This window comes from Neurospora crassa, linkage group IV (genome assembly GCF_000182925.2).
Source record: "Neurospora crassa OR74A linkage group IV, whole genome shotgun sequence".
Lineage (NCBI taxonomy): Eukaryota > Fungi > Ascomycota > Sordariomycetes > Sordariales > Sordariaceae > Neurospora > Neurospora crassa.
In genome coordinates this window covers 5,100,508-5,116,767 of record NC_026504.1, presented here as the reverse complement: position 1 = coordinate 5,116,767, position 16,260 = coordinate 5,100,508, and the positions used below count along the sequence as shown (strand labels likewise).

General features: G+C 53.9%; 7 protein-coding genes across 8 annotated transcripts; 3 read left to right on the top strand and 4 right to left on the bottom strand.

Annotated features, from left to right (window-relative positions):
- Positions 1-600: 600 nt before the first annotated feature.
- Positions 601-2,361, bottom strand: NCU08824 (molybdopterin binding domain-containing protein). Its single transcript, XM_956942.3, has 7 exons — positions 2,162-2,361; positions 2,078-2,086; positions 1,977-2,021; positions 1,815-1,909; positions 1,440-1,750; positions 1,133-1,352; positions 601-1,051 (listed from the first exon to the last, which is right to left on the bottom strand). The coding sequence occupies exons 1-7, from the start codon at positions 2,252-2,254 to the stop codon at positions 955-957; spliced, it is 870 nt and encodes a 289-aa protein (XP_962035.2). The 5' UTR covers positions 2,255-2,361; the 3' UTR covers positions 601-954.
- A 460-nt stretch (positions 2,362-2,821) lies between these two features.
- NCU10777 (GMF family protein) lies at positions 2,822-4,002 on the top strand. Its single transcript, XM_001727991.2, has 4 exons — positions 2,822-2,967; positions 3,104-3,206; positions 3,300-3,433; positions 3,552-4,002. The coding sequence occupies exons 1-4, from the start codon at positions 2,965-2,967 to the stop codon at positions 3,738-3,740; spliced, it is 429 nt and encodes a 142-aa protein (XP_001728043.2). The 5' UTR covers positions 2,822-2,964; the 3' UTR covers positions 3,741-4,002.
- Positions 3,883-5,268, bottom strand: NCU08825 (cytosolic Fe-S cluster assembling factor nbp-35). Its single transcript, XM_956943.2, has one exon. The coding sequence runs from the start codon at positions 5,060-5,062 to the stop codon at positions 4,028-4,030; it is 1,035 nt and encodes a 344-aa protein (XP_962036.1). The 5' UTR covers positions 5,063-5,268; the 3' UTR covers positions 3,883-4,027.
- A 409-nt stretch (positions 5,269-5,677) lies between these two features.
- Positions 5,678-6,437, bottom strand: NCU16877 (hypothetical protein). The gene is made up of 2 exons (XM_011396134.1): positions 6,234-6,437; positions 5,678-6,027 (listed from the first exon to the last, which is right to left on the bottom strand). Exons 1-2 carry the CDS (start codon positions 6,307-6,309, stop codon positions 5,831-5,833), a joined length of 273 nt encoding a protein of 90 aa, XP_011394436.1. The 5' UTR covers positions 6,310-6,437; the 3' UTR covers positions 5,678-5,830.
- A 248-nt stretch (positions 6,438-6,685) lies between these two features.
- NCU08826 (hypothetical protein) lies at positions 6,686-9,674 on the top strand. Its single transcript, XM_956944.2, has one exon. It carries the CDS (start codon positions 7,089-7,091, stop codon positions 9,321-9,323), a length of 2,235 nt encoding a protein of 744 aa, XP_962037.2. The 5' UTR covers positions 6,686-7,088; the 3' UTR covers positions 9,324-9,674.
- On the bottom strand, positions 9,608-11,502 carry NCU08827. Of its 2 annotated transcripts, XM_011396016.1 has the most exons (3): positions 11,419-11,502; positions 10,929-11,358; positions 9,650-10,479 (listed from the first exon to the last, which is right to left on the bottom strand). In XM_011396016.1, exons 2-3 carry the CDS (start codon positions 11,335-11,337, stop codon positions 9,863-9,865), a joined length of 1,026 nt encoding a protein of 341 aa, XP_011394318.1. In that variant the 5' UTR covers positions 11,338-11,358; positions 11,419-11,502; the 3' UTR covers positions 9,650-9,862. The 2 variants fall into 2 exon arrangements, with proteins under 2 accessions (XP_011394317.1, XP_011394318.1); XM_011396015.1 differs by lacking the exon at positions 11,419-11,502 and having other exon boundaries at positions 9,608-10,479; positions 10,929-11,416.
- Positions 11,503-12,589: 1,087 nt separating this feature from the next.
- On the top strand, positions 12,590-16,078 carry fox-2 (fatty acid oxidation-2). The gene is made up of 4 exons (XM_956946.2): positions 12,590-13,033; positions 13,114-14,337; positions 14,388-14,813; positions 14,945-16,078. Exons 1-4 carry the CDS (start codon positions 12,875-12,877, stop codon positions 15,818-15,820), a joined length of 2,685 nt encoding a protein of 894 aa, XP_962039.1. The 5' UTR covers positions 12,590-12,874; the 3' UTR covers positions 15,821-16,078.
- The last annotated feature ends 182 nt before the right edge of the window (positions 16,079-16,260 follow it).

Sequence of the window (16,260 nt, the reverse complement as noted above, 5' to 3'; positions counted from 1 at the left end):
AGAATGCTGAACTCATCATCGCTCGGCCTTGTCAACCAATATACTAGGTAACTACACTACCTATACACTGATTATTCGTCCTATTATAAAACTTACCATGTGTAGGTAGTTACTGCATTGTTGAACGTTCTCAAAACTTAACTTTAGGTAAACTCGTAGTCAAAAAAAATACTGTCCCCTCTAACCATATTGGATATGTGCGGGAGTGGGACAGTTATTTTTTGACTATCACTGTATGTACATCGCTTGTTGGTTTCCTTCTTTTTCCGTTCCGTTCCTTTCCTTTCCTTTCCTTTGGTTGCTACCAATGCATCACTTCACTTCATTTCAGTTTCGTTTGGGTTGGGGGGCTAGCTCTTTTCAACTCAAACTCTTCAATCTGCCCCTTGGTGATGTTTGGTTTGGTAGAACGTCGCCCAATACATAGGTATCAGATGACACCGTGCTGTCTATGGGGTTGCTTGTTGTTGGGTGGAAAAGTAGGAAGTAGGTTTAACATACACGTTGAGCACAGAAATCAACCCGTTGTTTGTAAAATTAAATGCCTTGGGGAGGGGGGGGGGGTCGGAAGGGGAGAGGAAGGGGAGAGGAATGTGAAAGTGGTCAAGGTAAAGTAGGGTAACTTTTTACCTATCTATCTACTTACTTTTTACTCAACACTGCATCAACGGTTAAAGAAGCGTAGTACATGTAAATCTCCCCCCCCCCCCTTTTGTCAAGAGTATTGATGTGATCAAGTCTTTGTTCGGCCCTCACTTTATTCGTCTAGATCTGATCGACCCATGGCTAGATGTCGCTTATGATCTTCTAGTGCGCTTTAACTCCTTTCCCACTGAGACGAAACCCTATCGCTCCTGTATGCTGTCAAAGTCTAAAGCCTAAAGTCACACGCACAAACCCTTCTTAACCACTCTTCTCTTTCCAACCTCCACGACGTTTGGCACGTTGTAGTCCCTAACTACTAGTGTCATCGTCGCTTTCGGTAGTCACGATCTGGCCTTTGACGTAGTGGCTGACTTCGGGGGCGATGGAGTTGAGGAAGTCTTTGTCTCTGTAGACAGGGATGGTTAGCTGACGCGCTTCATTGTCCGAGGCGCAAGGGAAAAGGTGCGATAGAGGGTTTGAGACTTACTTTCCAACAAGGGTAACTGTGTTATGCTTCTCCCCCCATCGGGGGTAGCTTCCAACCTTGACGCCCTTGGGTTCAACTCTTGCTGCCAGCTCGGTGAGGTAAGCGGCAATAGCGCTCTCAGGGAGTGGCGTGGAGATGGTAACTCTGGTAATACCCTTGCCGTCGGGATCGACTAGGCGCGGTTGGATGGAAGGCTTGAGGCCGTCTAGGAGTTTCTCGACTGTGGAGCATTTCGTTAGCGTTCGCTTTCAATAATCTTCCTCGACACTGCTTCGATATTCCATGGGGATCGGAAAAGGAAACATACACAACCTAGGCACGCCCGGCAAGATGTGCACATTCCCATTAACCACCGCAACTGGCACCCAAAGTTCCTTGCAAGGAAAGAGGAACTGCTTCGCCAGGTCTCTGTTGACGTCTGTCGGTAGCTCCACCATACGGAGCTTTGCGGTGAGAACGGGCGAGGGCTCGTCCCAGTTGAACGGTGGCTCGCCCTTGCGAGGAACAGAAAGCTTCTTCATGAGTTTAAAAGCCTCTTCGTTCAGCTTGAGAGGCAAACCGAAGGCTTTGGCTATCGATTGGTAGGTAATGTCATCGTGGGTGGGGCCGATGCCTCCGCTATTGTTCAATGAGGTCAATGATGTGTCCTGGACACTCGAAGAAAACTCGGTGTTGGTAGTACCTGGTGACTACAAAGTCATAACGGTCACTCATACGGCGGACAGCCTCGACAATTTCATCTTCGTCGTCGGCGATGACTTCAATCCTCTTGAGATTCTGATATGGGGCATCTACAGTGAGCTTGGTTCTTCTCGGGACTTTAGAGTGGATGGCTGGAGCTCACGATTCCCAGGTTGAAGCACCATTTTGCCATGTAGTTGGAATTAGTCTGTAGTAAGTCAGCATTGGCGCGTCAGGGCAAAAATTTACGAGTTCTCGACTCACATCTTTGGTCTACACAACAACAGAGAACAGCTGTTAGTCTCATTTTCGGCTATCACCCTACTAGCACGTCTTGACTGGACCTGCCTTTCCACCCAAAACCTCATCACCGATAATCAAACACGCTGCTGTATGGATAGTCCGCGCATTGCGCTCATCTGCCGTGACTGTTGAACCCATAATGCTGTTGAAGAATGCTGTTGAAGTCCGGCGCGGAGCTGATGTTGATGGGGCAACAAATGACGTTATCGCTGGCCGTAACAAGTGCCGAGCAATCTGGGATAAACGAGAGAACATGAAGGTTTTAAGTCCAGGAGAAGTTTGTCTTGTAAGACAAAACAGATTTTTGAGGTTGAAATAACAGAAGAGAGGATTGAGAGGGAAGTCCACTGCAAGATCACAACCACAATGGGAATGAGATCGGGTCTCCGGCTTGTCTTGCCCGATGCGTGGTCGCGGCACTGGTGCCTGCCATCGCCGTCCATTAACATGATCCCCGCCCAGGGAAGGAGGCTAGGCGGCGCCTTCCCCGCTCCGTTTTAGCGGGTCAAGCTGTTAAGCTTCCGCGGGCTAATGGCCGGGACAGCCCCGCCATCAGTGAGGAATCGATAACAGCTTACGCTACGGGGCAGATACCTCAGCAGTTGAGCTGTGGACTTGGCAGTGATGCCATGCGGGGCCGACTTGCGTCCCTGGGACGGGAGCCTGGACGAGGGCGGTGTCTTGTACATGACAGCTCAATGCGACATCTTTTCGAGCTTCAACTCTTTTGCTACTATCCCAAAGCTTTGCGACATTGCCTGTTCCCCTTCGATTTCCCTCGCGACCACTTCCTTCTTCTTGCCGTCCGAATCTTGCGTGTTCGACCGACCCGAAAACAGCTCTTCACAATGGTGCGCCGCCGCTTTCCTACCTATCGCAACATCCGATCCATCCACACCACCAGCTCCTCTCTCCAGCTTCTAAGCTCTTGAAAGAAAGCAGCTTCTCGAGATTCTCAAGAACCATAGCTGATGCCGAAAATGCCAGGCCTCCGAAGCAAGACTCTACACTTTCTCCCAAGAAACCAAAGACCACCTGCGCAAGTTCCGCCTTGGGACTTCGCGCTCCAACGACCCCCAGGCCGTCATCTGTATGTATGTTCCCGTTATCCCCCCCCGGACCCTATCTCTGGCTATCGGTACAGCAGGTCAGAAAAAACTAATAGGTGTATCGCGCAAAACAGACCTGATCGATAAGACAACCAAAGAGATCAAGCAAGACGACGACAAAGTTGTATACAAGACCCTCGAGGAAATCGGCGATGACCTGCCCGATCACAGTCCGAGATTTGTGTTGTTGAGTTATCCCCTAACTCTTGTAAGCCGCCCTACTCGTCGCCCTGCTCGTCAAACATATATATCCACCTGGTCTTCTCGAAGAATGGCTGGGTGTAATGGAACAGATGAGAACTGCGACTGACAATGGCGTGGAACAGCCCTCCGGCCGACTATCGGTGCCCTACGTTATGCTCTACTACATGCCCTCGACATGCAACAGCGCAATGCGCATGTTGTACGCGGGTGCCAAGGAGCTGATGCGCAACACGAGCGAGGTGACTAAGATTATCGATATCGAGTCGCCGGAGGAGCTGGAAGAGATTCCGGCCAAGCTTGGGGCTGCTTAGACGTGTGGCAGTAAAGGGCGCCGAGCTGACAGCCTTATTATGGATGGACGGACGGGCACAAAGGTTGGTCTCCAGAGCGACCAACAGGGCCCGGCGTGAGCTTTCACACAGAGCTGGCAACTGGGACGAGGAACAAGCAAAGGGAGGCCATTTGGAATGGAAGGCAAAGTACAGCCAGATTCTGGATCATTCATGATCTTCTCGTTATATAAACGCCGTGATATCCCAGCCTTACAAAGCCAAAAAGCAGTCCCTGAACTCCGCCCATGCTATGGCCATTACTTCGCTCAAGCGTCATCCTCCTCCGGCATCACGACCTCCGGATCCAATCCCATCTCCGTCGCCAGCCCCTTGACCACCCCCTTCAAGGCCCTACACGCCGGGCTATCCGGGAAGCTATCAAAGAAGCTCTCGCCATAATCGCACGCCATGCCAATCCTCGGATCAAGCGGCACGCTCCCCAAAAACGCAATCCCCATCTCCTCCGCAAGCTTCCTCCCGCCACCTGTCGTTGCCTTAAAGATCTCGCTCTCGTGCGTGCACTTGGGGCACACAAACCCGCTCATATTCTCCACCAGTCCCAACACCTTGATCCCCGCCTTCCGGCAAAAATCAATCTCCTTCCTGACATCCAACAGGGACACTTCCTGCGGCGTGGTAACCATCACAGCGCCATCAATCCCGCTCTTTTTCAGGTACGTGTTCACGCTCAAGTGCTCATCCGACGTGCCGGGCGGCGTATCCACCAGCAGGAAGTCCAAATCGCCCCATTCCACATCCTTCAGAAACTGCTTGATCAGCCCGTTTTTCTTGGGCCCGCGCCAAATAATCGCGTCGTCGCGGTTCGGCAGCATGAACTGGATGCTCATGACAGCTAGATTATCCATTGCCCATGCTGGACTCCAGCCCGTGCTGGACACATGAATCGTCTCACCCTCTACGCCCAACATTTTCGGTATGGAAGGGCCGCAGATATCGGTATCCATTACGCCCACAGTTTGTTCGGCATTCGTCGCAAAGGCGTGCGCTAGTAGACTGGTGAATGTGGACTTGCCGACGCCGCCCTTTCCGGAGAGGATCAAGATCTTGTGCTTGACGCCCGATAGACGCGCGGTGATCAAAGGGATGTCGGGGTCGGGACCTTTGGGTGCGGTGGCGCAGATGGCTTGGTTCGGACACCCGGCGCAGGAGTCGGCGGTGCCGGCTTGTTGGGATTCGGGGCCAGGACAGTGTTCGGGTTCGGGAGCGACGAGTTGGGGCTTTTGAGGGTTGGCGAGGACGGAGGCGACGGACTCGGGCTCGGCCTCGAGGGAGGGAGCCATTTTGAAGATTTGGCTAGCGGAGCTAGGTCGGTCGCGCAACGATGTTGGTTTTGGGTGTATGTTGGTATATCGTGAATGTGACTGTAGGTAGGTGTCGTTGTAGTCGGCGAGCTGGTCGTTGTAGATGTATAGTTAGATATCCATGGTATTGGGTTTGTCGTCGATATAGGAAGAATGATGATTTAACAGCTGCTTAGAAATCGGGCTTAGAATTGGTCTATAGAGTCAACGCCATTCGCCTCCCCTCCACTCCACTCGACTTTTGGCGGCGGGGCTTATCTTATCGTGCACGGAGGTACACTGCACTACATACATTACATGGACGTTGCTTGCCTCCGATTTTCGCGGCAAGGCGGGGCCGCTAACACGGGACACCTACCCGGAATCCTGCCTCCACCGATCGCGGAACAGGACTGTCCTTGCTCGCCTCGTTGAAGCTTTTGTTGGACCTTTCGTTCGGCATGGGGTTTCAGAGTTGGTTACAAGAAAAGAAGAATGTGAAGATCGTGGTCCATCTTCATGGCTTGAAGAACACAAATAGTATGGAAATCATACAATGTCGCTGTGAAGACAAGTTGAAGACACCCCCCCCTCGTTAGCACTGTACAGTAGCTCGGCCGGATGACAGGTCGCGTGCCGCTTTAGCCCCGTCCCATAATTTGCATTTACACTATATAAGATAGAAGGTTGGCTTTGACCGGAACCATATCATCCATACTGTTCTCTCAACAGCTTTGATAGCCATTTGATCTCTATACCTTTCGTATACTAGATGATATCAATCATGCTATCCCCCCTAGAGATCCTCAAAGAGTTTAGGGCTGAGAGCCTTGCCCCGAGACAGCCAGGACATCCCGACTTCATCAAGTGGACTTGCGGTTCGGGCCTGGAACTGACTCCGCCGGTACCTGGCCGTCGTTGGGCAAGGCTTTCGTTATCCACTGGTGAAGCGGCGTTCTTGTGTCCTGAACAGATCGAATATCAGATGCGCTCAACGTGTGATTGGATGCTATCAAAGATCTGGAGTGGTATCGAGCACCACTACTGCGTACACCATGATACCTTGATGATCCAACAGCCAACAGCCAACAAACTGGTGGATGGACCATTTGCTCCAGTTGGCCACAGATGATATGTGAGCGTGCCGTAACCTTCGGAGGCAAATACCTACCGTAGACAGATGGACAAGTCCAGCGCCGAGGCGGCCCAGGCAGCTCCATTTGTTTCTTTTTCTTGTCTAGCGCCATTACATCACTTTTCTGCCAAGTACCAACGATGAGAGATCAGAGTCAGAATTGGCCTACGGGGGGAAGGAGTTGACTGAATAAACCGGGACCAAGCTGCACAAGCTCAGGTTCGGGTGAGAGATGGACCCTGCAGTACGGCCGTCACCCACCTTCCAAATTCTGGACAGACGGCGCGTGGTTGGGAAATGTCGAATCTAGCGCGCCGAGCTAGTGCTGAGTGAGGACAAATCGGGGCGGGTCACGGCCTTGAAATACACCATTCGCCAGTCCAGTATATCGGCGCCTCCGCACCGCCTCCGCTCCTGACCTCCGCGCATGGCCGCTGATGCAGGTCGCAGCACGAAAAGTCTCCATGGACGGTCGGATTGTGTGTCCACTCGCTTCCAGCCCAACCGCATCGTCGAATGAGAGGCGCGAGCCCAATGGCCTCTATGGGGCGGCCTATGGGGAGCAAATGGGGAACCATGGCCCATGGCCGGCTGCGAAAAAAGATAATAATCCCGACCGCGGCTTGATTTTCGCTAAAGGGTGTGAGTGTTAGTGTGTGAGTGAGTGTGTGTGATTTCTCACATCTTGTCCCGTCTCTCTGCCGGAGGAGGTCTGTCTGCTCTGTTTTGCTGTTGATGCCATACTACTTATGGTGCCGCCCACGTATTGTCGAGTGTGGTAACATTGCAGCGCGATCCAGCAGGTAACAACGAGTCAAGTGAAGCGGCAGCAGCTCTCCTTGCGACGTTCAGGTCAGCCTTGCGAAAGCGAGGCCACCGGGGTAGAGAGAAATGATGTCGTCGTCGTCCAAACCGCTTACAAGTCGGAAATCCCTGCGGGGATTGAGCATGTTCACCAAGGACGGGAATTTCAGCGATCCAGGCACACCGACAACTCCAGGAGCACCAGGAACACCAAGGACACCAGACACACCAAACAGGCGCGGCACTCCGACCCGGACCGATCGCAACGGCCGTGACCGTACCGAGCGCAACACCGCACGAAACGGGGTACCAAGAAGACCGGGGACGCCCTCCGCTTCCATGTCGGGGTTCTTCAAGATGGAAGGCACGAGCGCCGCCGAGGTGGGCCCCGCAGGACCGGTACCCGCCGCCGCCGCCAGAGATGCGGTCCGAACAGAAGGAACGGCCGATACGGTACGGCGCGCTTCCTCGGCAAGAACCGCACAGCGACCCAGAGAACCTTCTCAATTGGGCGCCCACATTTCACGGCCTCCCTCTCGCATGCCCTCGATTCCAGGGCCACCTCGACAGCCCAACCAACCCGTGACGCCCTCTCTGCTCAATCCGACTGTGTACACGCCTCCCACCAGAGAGCAACGAGCTGCCGCAGCCGCGTCGCGAGGTGATCGCAACAATTCAACCTCTTCTGCTCCCGGCGGCAGCCACCAGCTTACCTCCTCCGTCAGCTTCCCTGCGCAGGGACACCCATCCCGTCCAATGCACCGAAGCAGACCCTCGGCGCCCGAAAATGGCCAACGGACGAATGCCTGGGAGGACTCAACTGTTGCGTCCATATTTGGCGACCATGAAAGCAGGGATGGAAGATCAGAAAGTGCCCACGAGCGCCAGGTAAACGGAGCTCAACACCCCCAGCTTGTGCGGGGCCGCCACTACAGCGACACTGCATTTCCTCGCTCAAACACCCAGGCACAACATCCAGCCGTCGCCCAACAACCCAAGTCTGCACGACCCACGCTCGACCACGATGAGAACCTACCATTTGTTATCGGCGAAGGTGGTATCCTCACCGTGGTTGAGGCCCCGCGAAGCCGCAACGATCCCGATGCTGTCGCCCTAAACAAGACCATCGAAGCTATCACCAAGGAGCGGGAGCCAACCATCAAGATCGAGGACGAATATGAGGGTGATCGCGCAGCTTTCAACTCGACACCCACCAAACAACTTGGGGCCTTCCAGCGCGCACGACTCCCCCACCGCGACCCGAGGAAAGCAGGATCAGTAAGAGGTGGCCAGGGCGGATACACATCAGACATGCAATCCCCAGGGAGGTCCTCGGATGCCGGCGGGGACCTGGAGAAGAGCCGAATCGAACAACGTCTACGCCGTGAGCGTGAACACGAGCGTCTGCGCGAACAGGAAAGGGAGAAGGAACGGATCCGCAAGGAGGCCGAACGACGCGAACGCGAACGCCAGCGCAAGCATGAGATCCAACATCAGCGCAGCACTGTCTTTGACGACCTCACCCCCGTCGAGTCCGAAGCACCACCGCTTCCCACACCCAACTTTAACAACACGCAAGCTGCTGTTGTCCCTAGCAGCAGCAGTGGCTTTGATATCGACGCCTCGTCGCCCGGCAATGTCACACCTAAAGCGTCCGGCTCGCGCCATCTTCGCCCGTCGCAGATACCGAGCCAGCAGCCACTCCCTCCCCAACTCAAAGATGCCTCGATTGCTCTGGCGCGAACCACCAGCCGCCGGGCAAAGGAGAAGGAAGTTCAGAAACCACAGCAACCACCAAAGCCCGCCGTCGCCTCTCCATTACCCATCCTAGAACAGGCCAAAAAGCGCCGCCTTTCCACCCTCGACTATGACGATGCCCAACTCTACCAAATGCCCTATACCACTCTCCTCACTCAGTCCTTTGACGAAGACCCGCAAGAAGAGGCCCTTAAGCAACAAGCTCAAGCCACCACCAAACTCCAACAAGACGACCGTCCTCCAGCGGACGCAACCCTTGAAGACAAACTCCAACACTACAAGACCAAACCTCCGGCTCAACAAGCCGAGTTCTTTACGCACATGAAGATTGACGAGTGGGACGACGCGGGCGATTGGTTCCTGGACCAGTTTACCTCTGTAGTCAAGAGGATCAAGGACGCGAGGAGGGCGAAGAGGAAGATGGTGGAGGAGTTTGAGGTGGAGATCGCCGAGAGACAGGGATCGGTTAAGAGCAAGATTGAGAAGATTGGACGGACACTGGAGAATTTGAAAGAGGAGGGAAAGACGATGATGCAGGGGAAGGAGATGGATTTGGAGGATTAGTCATTCCAGTTGTCATCGATTGCTGCTGAGGAGGTGGGCTAGTTTCATTGTAGCAAGTCAATTGACTTGACGAGATAGACAGACCTGTGGGATTAATACTTTGTAGGTTTTATTTTGGCATGGCGTTTTGGTATGGGAAAGGTGTGAGAAAGGGACGGGAAGGAACAGGAACAGGAACATAAATACCCCCTTTTTGTAGGATGTGTAATGTTCGAGGCTGGGTTGGCCGTGGATGTCTGCTTTTACCGTCGATGTGGACTCTTCTTCCAAGGTAATTATTTACTCTCTGCTCAAGACACTGCGAGATTGACGTCACATAATGTTTTGATATAAAACCAGAATCATGGCTGGCACCTTTGAATCGTCTTGAAGTGGTGGTGAATGATATCCCGTCTTATACGATGATGTGCCCGCCACCCTATAAAAACACCCACCACTCCCGCTCCCAGGAAGCCACGAACCTCCAATCCGGGTATCAATCAAACTAGTACCATACCAGTAACACCAACAACCAGTTTTCCATCGATCCCTCCCATCCCTCAAATAACCATATGCTCCACCACCCCTCTATCCCTCCCCACCACCATCCTCAACTGCCGTCCCCTCTTCTCTTCGTCCCCCTTAAAAACCCCCTGCCTAACCCCATCCTCATACAGCTCATAAGCAGGAAAATACCCATCCACAAACTTGCGCACCATCTCAGCGCTCATCCCCGTCCCCTTTTCGCGGCGCAACTGCTCCTCCTGCTCCAGCCGCCACTCATACACCCACTCCAAATCTTGCGCGTCAATATGAATAAAGGCATCGAACTGGTCCCACGCTGGCTCATATTCTTTCAGTCGCTCGTTAATGAAAAGGAGGTGTTCCAATTTATGGTGCGATAAAGTCTTGTAGGATTTGAGGTCCAAGTACTTGGTGGAGATGGTACCGGGGGGAAGGGAGCGGAAGCCGGTTAGCCAGCCTTCTAAGAGCAAAACGCGGATGGTGCGGTGTTGGGGGGCGGAGAGGTTCGGGTCGTTGATGGCGGGGAAGGTGGAAGCGGGGAGGCGGTCGCCGAGGCCGTGGTGGGCGGATTTGTCGTAGAGGGGGAGGTGCGTGGGTTGGGAGGAGATGATGGAGGAGAGAAAGGAGAGGAGGAGGGGGGTGTCGTGGGTTCCTATGGTGAAAGGAGAGGTTAGTAATTTAAGAGGTTGAGGTGAAAGGGTGGTGTGGGAGGGAAGGGAAAGTTCCTATTCGGGGGGGAGGGAAGAAGAGAGGGGATCAAGGGGGGTAAGGGGGGTAAGGGGCATGTGGGCAGTACGTAAAGCAGGAGGGGGATTAAGTGGGAGAGATGAAGAATATGAGGGGAAGAGCCAGTCCAAGTGGAAAAGAAAGAGATAGAGAGAAGGCTGAATGGGGAGACGGGTAAGGCGAGGCCATTGACAAGGCCGCAAAGACTGCACGATTCTACTGGGGGTCCACATGTCTCGTTGGGGTAAAAAGTAAACAAACGACACAGGGGTGAACCGCATCACAGCTCTGCCCAGCACGACCGACACTTGGTCTTCACACTGACACCAGCTTCACCCGATATTGAACATATGAAGGAAAATTCCAAAAACTCACCAGGTTCCCCCCGATACTGCACCAACGCGTTATCACTATTCTCCTCCGCCAATTTCAGTTGTTCCTCATGCGTCAGATAAAAATCGTCAATCGACACAACCAGCGTATTCAGTCCTTCCCTCTCCTGCAATGTCTCGGCCAGGGCTTTGACCAGCGTCGTCTTGCCTACTCCCTGGACGCCGTTCAGTCCGATGATGAAAGGACGCGGGTTCGCTTCGTTTGCGTGCAGGGCGTTGTACTCGGCGATCTTGGAGAGGATGAAGGGGATGCAGAGCGGGGATTTGTCGTCTATGATGCGGGATTGGGGTGAGGGGGTCGGGTTGACGCCCGAGCTGGAGGATGTGGAGGTAGACGTGGAGGTGGCGGCGGCGGTGGGTTGGGAGGAGATGGAGTCTATTGTGTCCATCATTTTGGCGGCTTGTCTTTTGTTCTTTTTTTTTCTTTTGGTTATTTATTGATTGGACAGAGCGACCACACTTTTTTTTTTTACCTTTTATTTCTGTTGTGAAAGTGGTGTAAGAACGATGGTCAATATCGATGAGGCTCGCGGTAAACGGTGAATGACGACATTGGTGCGGTTGAAAGTGCTGTGGGGTAATGAACGTGTGTGGGGGTAAACATGGGGCCCCGTCTCCGCGTTTTAGATCCCGTGCCGTTGATTCCTAATCCGGAGCCGGAGATGGGAAGAGGTGCCGACACTTTGATCCTGTCCTTACAACGACTTGCTCTGGTGGAGGAACTGTTGCGAAAGGCAAGGCTGATAATACACAGGGCTTTGAGGAGGGCATTGTATGTTGTTGTAATTTTTATTTGGGGCAGTACGTCCTTTTGGGGATCGGTTTTGGGGAACTGGGTCCACTTGGAGAAGATGAAGAGCTGAGGCTCGAATGAAACTCAAGAGGACATTTCTTCGGTGAATCACCTTTTTTTCACCCAGAAAACGGGAAGAGCTGGACTTGGTCGCCTGATATCAATGTTCGGGTGCGTCCATCCACATCGATGCAATTCATGTGACTGCCCAGGCCAAGGATCCGTCGCCAAAGGCACATACATTGCCTGAAACCGAGCTGCTCCGCATCGTTTGAATGTTCGTTTGGCGTCTACTCAGCCAGCGTCATCATCTGCATCGCGACTCTGGGAGTTTGATTCAGTTCCTCAGCCCAGCCATACCGAGTCATATCGCTGCAACTGAGTACAGCCTTCATGTCAAGATGGCTTTCGGAAAATTCTAAACACTTATTCACCCGCTGGTGCTGCTCCAAAATGAAGTCGGGGACGACCTGGCGACTTCCAATGTCCAGCTTGACTCAATACGACATGTACTGTATCCCCATTTTGTTCCTCGGAGCACGGCGATCTTGTGAAAGTTTGTGAGACGCGACGCGACTCACCGGAAGGATACTTTCCCCGGCCTGGTTACACTGCCAGTGGTGTACGGGCAGAAGAGTTGCATGTGATGTTGAGACGTGCAAGAACCGAATGGGGAAGAACAGGGGAAGGGCATGAACACCCCGCTCTCGGCAAAACCACAGTGTGGAGCGTCGTCGAGGCATCCCATTGGCTGACACGGCTGCATCTGTGGACATGCCGTTCTGCCTCGGCTCAGCTTACAGCGCCTGGCAGCACCTCGCTTCCCCCACGGCAACAGGGCAGCCTGTCCACTTGCCGACCCGATGGACGTCAAGGTCGGTCGACCATGACGGGATCCAGTTATTCCTATTAAGTGCCGGGACCAGCCAGCGCATCTTCACCACCACATTCCGTTCCATCCTCCCTTCCTCCTCTTCGTCCCATCCCCTTCTTCTCTTAAATATTATTTGCTCTATACTCAGTGCTTACTATACCCAGAGGTGTTGTGCGAATCTGCCTTTTCTTTGTTGTTGTTTGTCGTTTGTTTCTAGCACCACGGTCTTCCACCACATACACATACCCCACCCACATTCAACATGGCTGAGCAATTGAGGTTTGACGGCCAGGTCGTCGTTGTCACCGGCGCCGGCGGTGGTCTTGGTAAGGCCTACTGCCTCTTCTTCGGCTCGCGCGGTGCTTCCGTTGTCGTCAACGATCTCGGTGCTTCCTTCAAGGGCGAGGGCAACTCTACCAAGGTAACCATTTCCCCTACTCAACTCGCCATCGCCGCCACTGGCTGTCAATCACCAATCACATGCTAACGAGTTCTCAACAGGCTGCCGATGTGGTTGTCAACGAGATCAAGGCCGCTGGCGGCAAGGCCGTCGCCAACTACGACAGCGTCGAGAACGGCGACAAGATCATCGAGACCGCCATCAAGGAGTTCGGCCGCATCGATATCCTCATCAACAACGCCGGTATCCTCCGCGACATCTCCTTCAAGAACATGAAGGACGAGGACTGGGACCTCATCTTCAAGGTTCACGTCAAGGGCTCCTACAAGACGGCCCGCGCCGCCTGGCCCTACTTCCGCAAGCAAAAGTTCGGTCGCGTCATCAACACCGCCTCTGCCGCCGGTCTCTTCGGCAACTTCGGCCAGGCCAATTACTCGGCCGCCAAGCTCGGCATGGTTGGTTTCACCGAGACCCTCGCCAAGGAGGGCCTCAAGTACAACATCATCTCCAACGTCATTGCTCCTATCGCTGCCAGCCGTATGACTGAGACCGTTATGCCCCCTGACCTTCTTGCCCTGATGAAGCCTGAGTGGGTTGTTCCCCTCGTTGCCGTCCTTGTCCACAAGAACAACACCAGTGAGACTGGCTCCATCTTTGAGGTTGGTGGTGGTCACGTCGCCAAGCTCCGTTGGGAGCGCTCTTCTGGTCTTCTCCTCAAGGCCGACGAGAGCTACACCCCTGGCGCCATCATCAAGAAGTGGGATCAGGTCACCGACTTTTCCAACCCCCAGTACCCTACCGGTCCCAACGACTTCCTTGCCCTCCTCGAGGAGTCCCTCAAGCTCGGCCCCAACGACCCCGGTGAGAAGGTGGACTTCAAGGGCCGTGTTGCCCTCGTCACTGGCGGCGGTGCTGGTATCGGCCGCGCCTACTGCTTGGCTTTCGCCAGGGCTGGAGCCTCCGTTGTTGTTAACGACCTTGTCAACCCTGACGATGTCGTTAACGAGATCAAGAAGATGGGTGGCAAGGCTGTTGGCGCCAAGTTCTCCGCTGAGGACGGTGATGCCGTTGTCAAGGCCGCCATTGATGCCTTTGGCCGCGTCGATATCGTTGTCAACAACGCCGGCATTCTCCGTGACAAGGCTTTCCACAACATGGATGACAGCCTCTGGGATCCCGTCATGAACGTTCACGCCCGCGGTACCTACAAGGTCACCAAGGCTGCTTGGCCCTACTTCCTTAAGCAAAAGTATGGCCGTGTTCTTAACACCACCTCTACCTCTGGTATCTATGGTAACTTTGGCCAGGCCAACTACTCTGCTGCCGTAAGTTCTTGTCCTTTGGATGCCCAATGAATTCTAGCTAACTTGTGTAGAAATGCGCCATTCTTGGCTTCTCCCGCGCCATTGCTCTCGAGGGTGCCAAGTACAACATCTATGTCAACACCATTGCTCCCAACGCTGGTACTGCCATGACCAAGACCATCCTTCCCGAGGAGCTCGTCCAGGCTTTCAAGCCCGACTACGTCGCTCCCCTTGTCCTTGCCCTCTGCAGCGACAAGGTTCCCAAGAAGCCCACTGGTGGTCTCTACGAGGTCGGCTCCGGTTGGTGCGGCCAGACCAGGTGGCAGCGCTCTGGCGGCCACGGCTTTCCCGTCGACGTTCCTCTTACCCCCGAGGAGGTCGTCAAGCACTGGAACGATATCGTCACCTTCGACTCCCGTGCCGACCACCCCGAGAAGGCCTCCGACAGCATTGAGAAGATCATGGCCAACATGGAAAACCGTGTCGGCGAGGGCAAGGTATGATTCCCTTCTTCCTGCTGCCACGAAAGAATGTCATGTATTTTCCCGTTCCCCCATGTATAATAGCCATACATACCTAGTGTAGAATACTTGGATAATTGTTAACGACTCATCTTTTTCTCCTGTAGTCTGGCGCTGCCGAGAACGAGCACCTTGCTGCCATCAAGAAGTTCACCGGCGTCGAAGGTAAGGGCACCGAGTACACCTTCACCGAGCGTGACGTCTGCCTCTACAACCTTGGCATCGGCGCCAAGCGCACCGACATCAAGTACATCTTCGAGGGCAACGAGGACTTCGAGGTCGTTCCCACCTTCGGTGTCATCCCTCCCTTCAACACCGAGATGCCCTTCTCTTTCGACGACATCGTTCCCAACTTCTCCCCCATGATGCTCCTCCACGGCGAACAATACCTCGAGGTCCGCAAGTACCCTATCCCCACCTCGGGCCGTCTCGTCTCCAAGGGCAAGCTCCTCGAGGTCGTCGACAAGGGCTCCGCCGCCATCGTCAAGCAAGGAATCACCACCTTCAACGCCGAAACCGGCGAGGAGCTCTTCTACAACGAGATGACCGTCTTCCTCCGTGGCTGCGGTGGCTTTGGCGGTCAGAAGAAGCCCGCCGACCGTGGCGCTTCCACCGCCGCCAACAAGCCTCCCGCTCGCTCGCCTGACGCCGTTGTTGAGGTCCAGACCACTGAAGAGCAGGCTGCCATCTACCGTCTCAGCGGCGACTACAACCCCCTCCACGTCGATCCTGCTTTTGCCAAGGTGGGCGGCTTCAAGGTCCCTATCCTTCACGGTCTCTGCTCGTTCGGTATTGCTGGCAAGGCCGTTTATGAGAAGTACGGCAAGTTCAAGAACATCAAGGTCAGGTTTGCGGGTACCGTCAACCCTGGCCAGACGCTGGTGACGGAGATGTGGAAGGAGGGTAACAAGGTGGTGTTCCAGACCAAGGTTAAGGAGACGGGCAAGTTGGCTATCAGTGGTGCCGCTGCTGAGCTTGCTTAGGCTTGCTTAGGTCAATAAGTGGTGGGGAGGTGAATGTGTATAAAATATGACGAAAAGTAATGGTGGTTTTGGGATTTGGTTGGGATCTTGGTCAAGCGATTTTTTACGAGTTACGAATACCATTTAGTGTATATCAGTTGTTTCACCTATTGTGTCCGGACGGGATGTAGCGTCTTGTTCACGCCTTAATTGCGGATGAACGGTATATTCTCATCAAGTACTATTTCACTCGCAGCTGACAATGACACAGGACTCCACACGAGTCTCACCACACTGATGGTAAAATCCGCTTTTGCCTCCCAGAAGATCTGGGGGCATCCCAGGTGGGACTCGGAAGCATTGCCTTGAGAAGTATACGCGATCCTTGAAGAGCTATATGTATTTCTCAGTGGATCGTACGCCTTTCATGATGATGCATATGGGTATGTTGAAGAAAGATA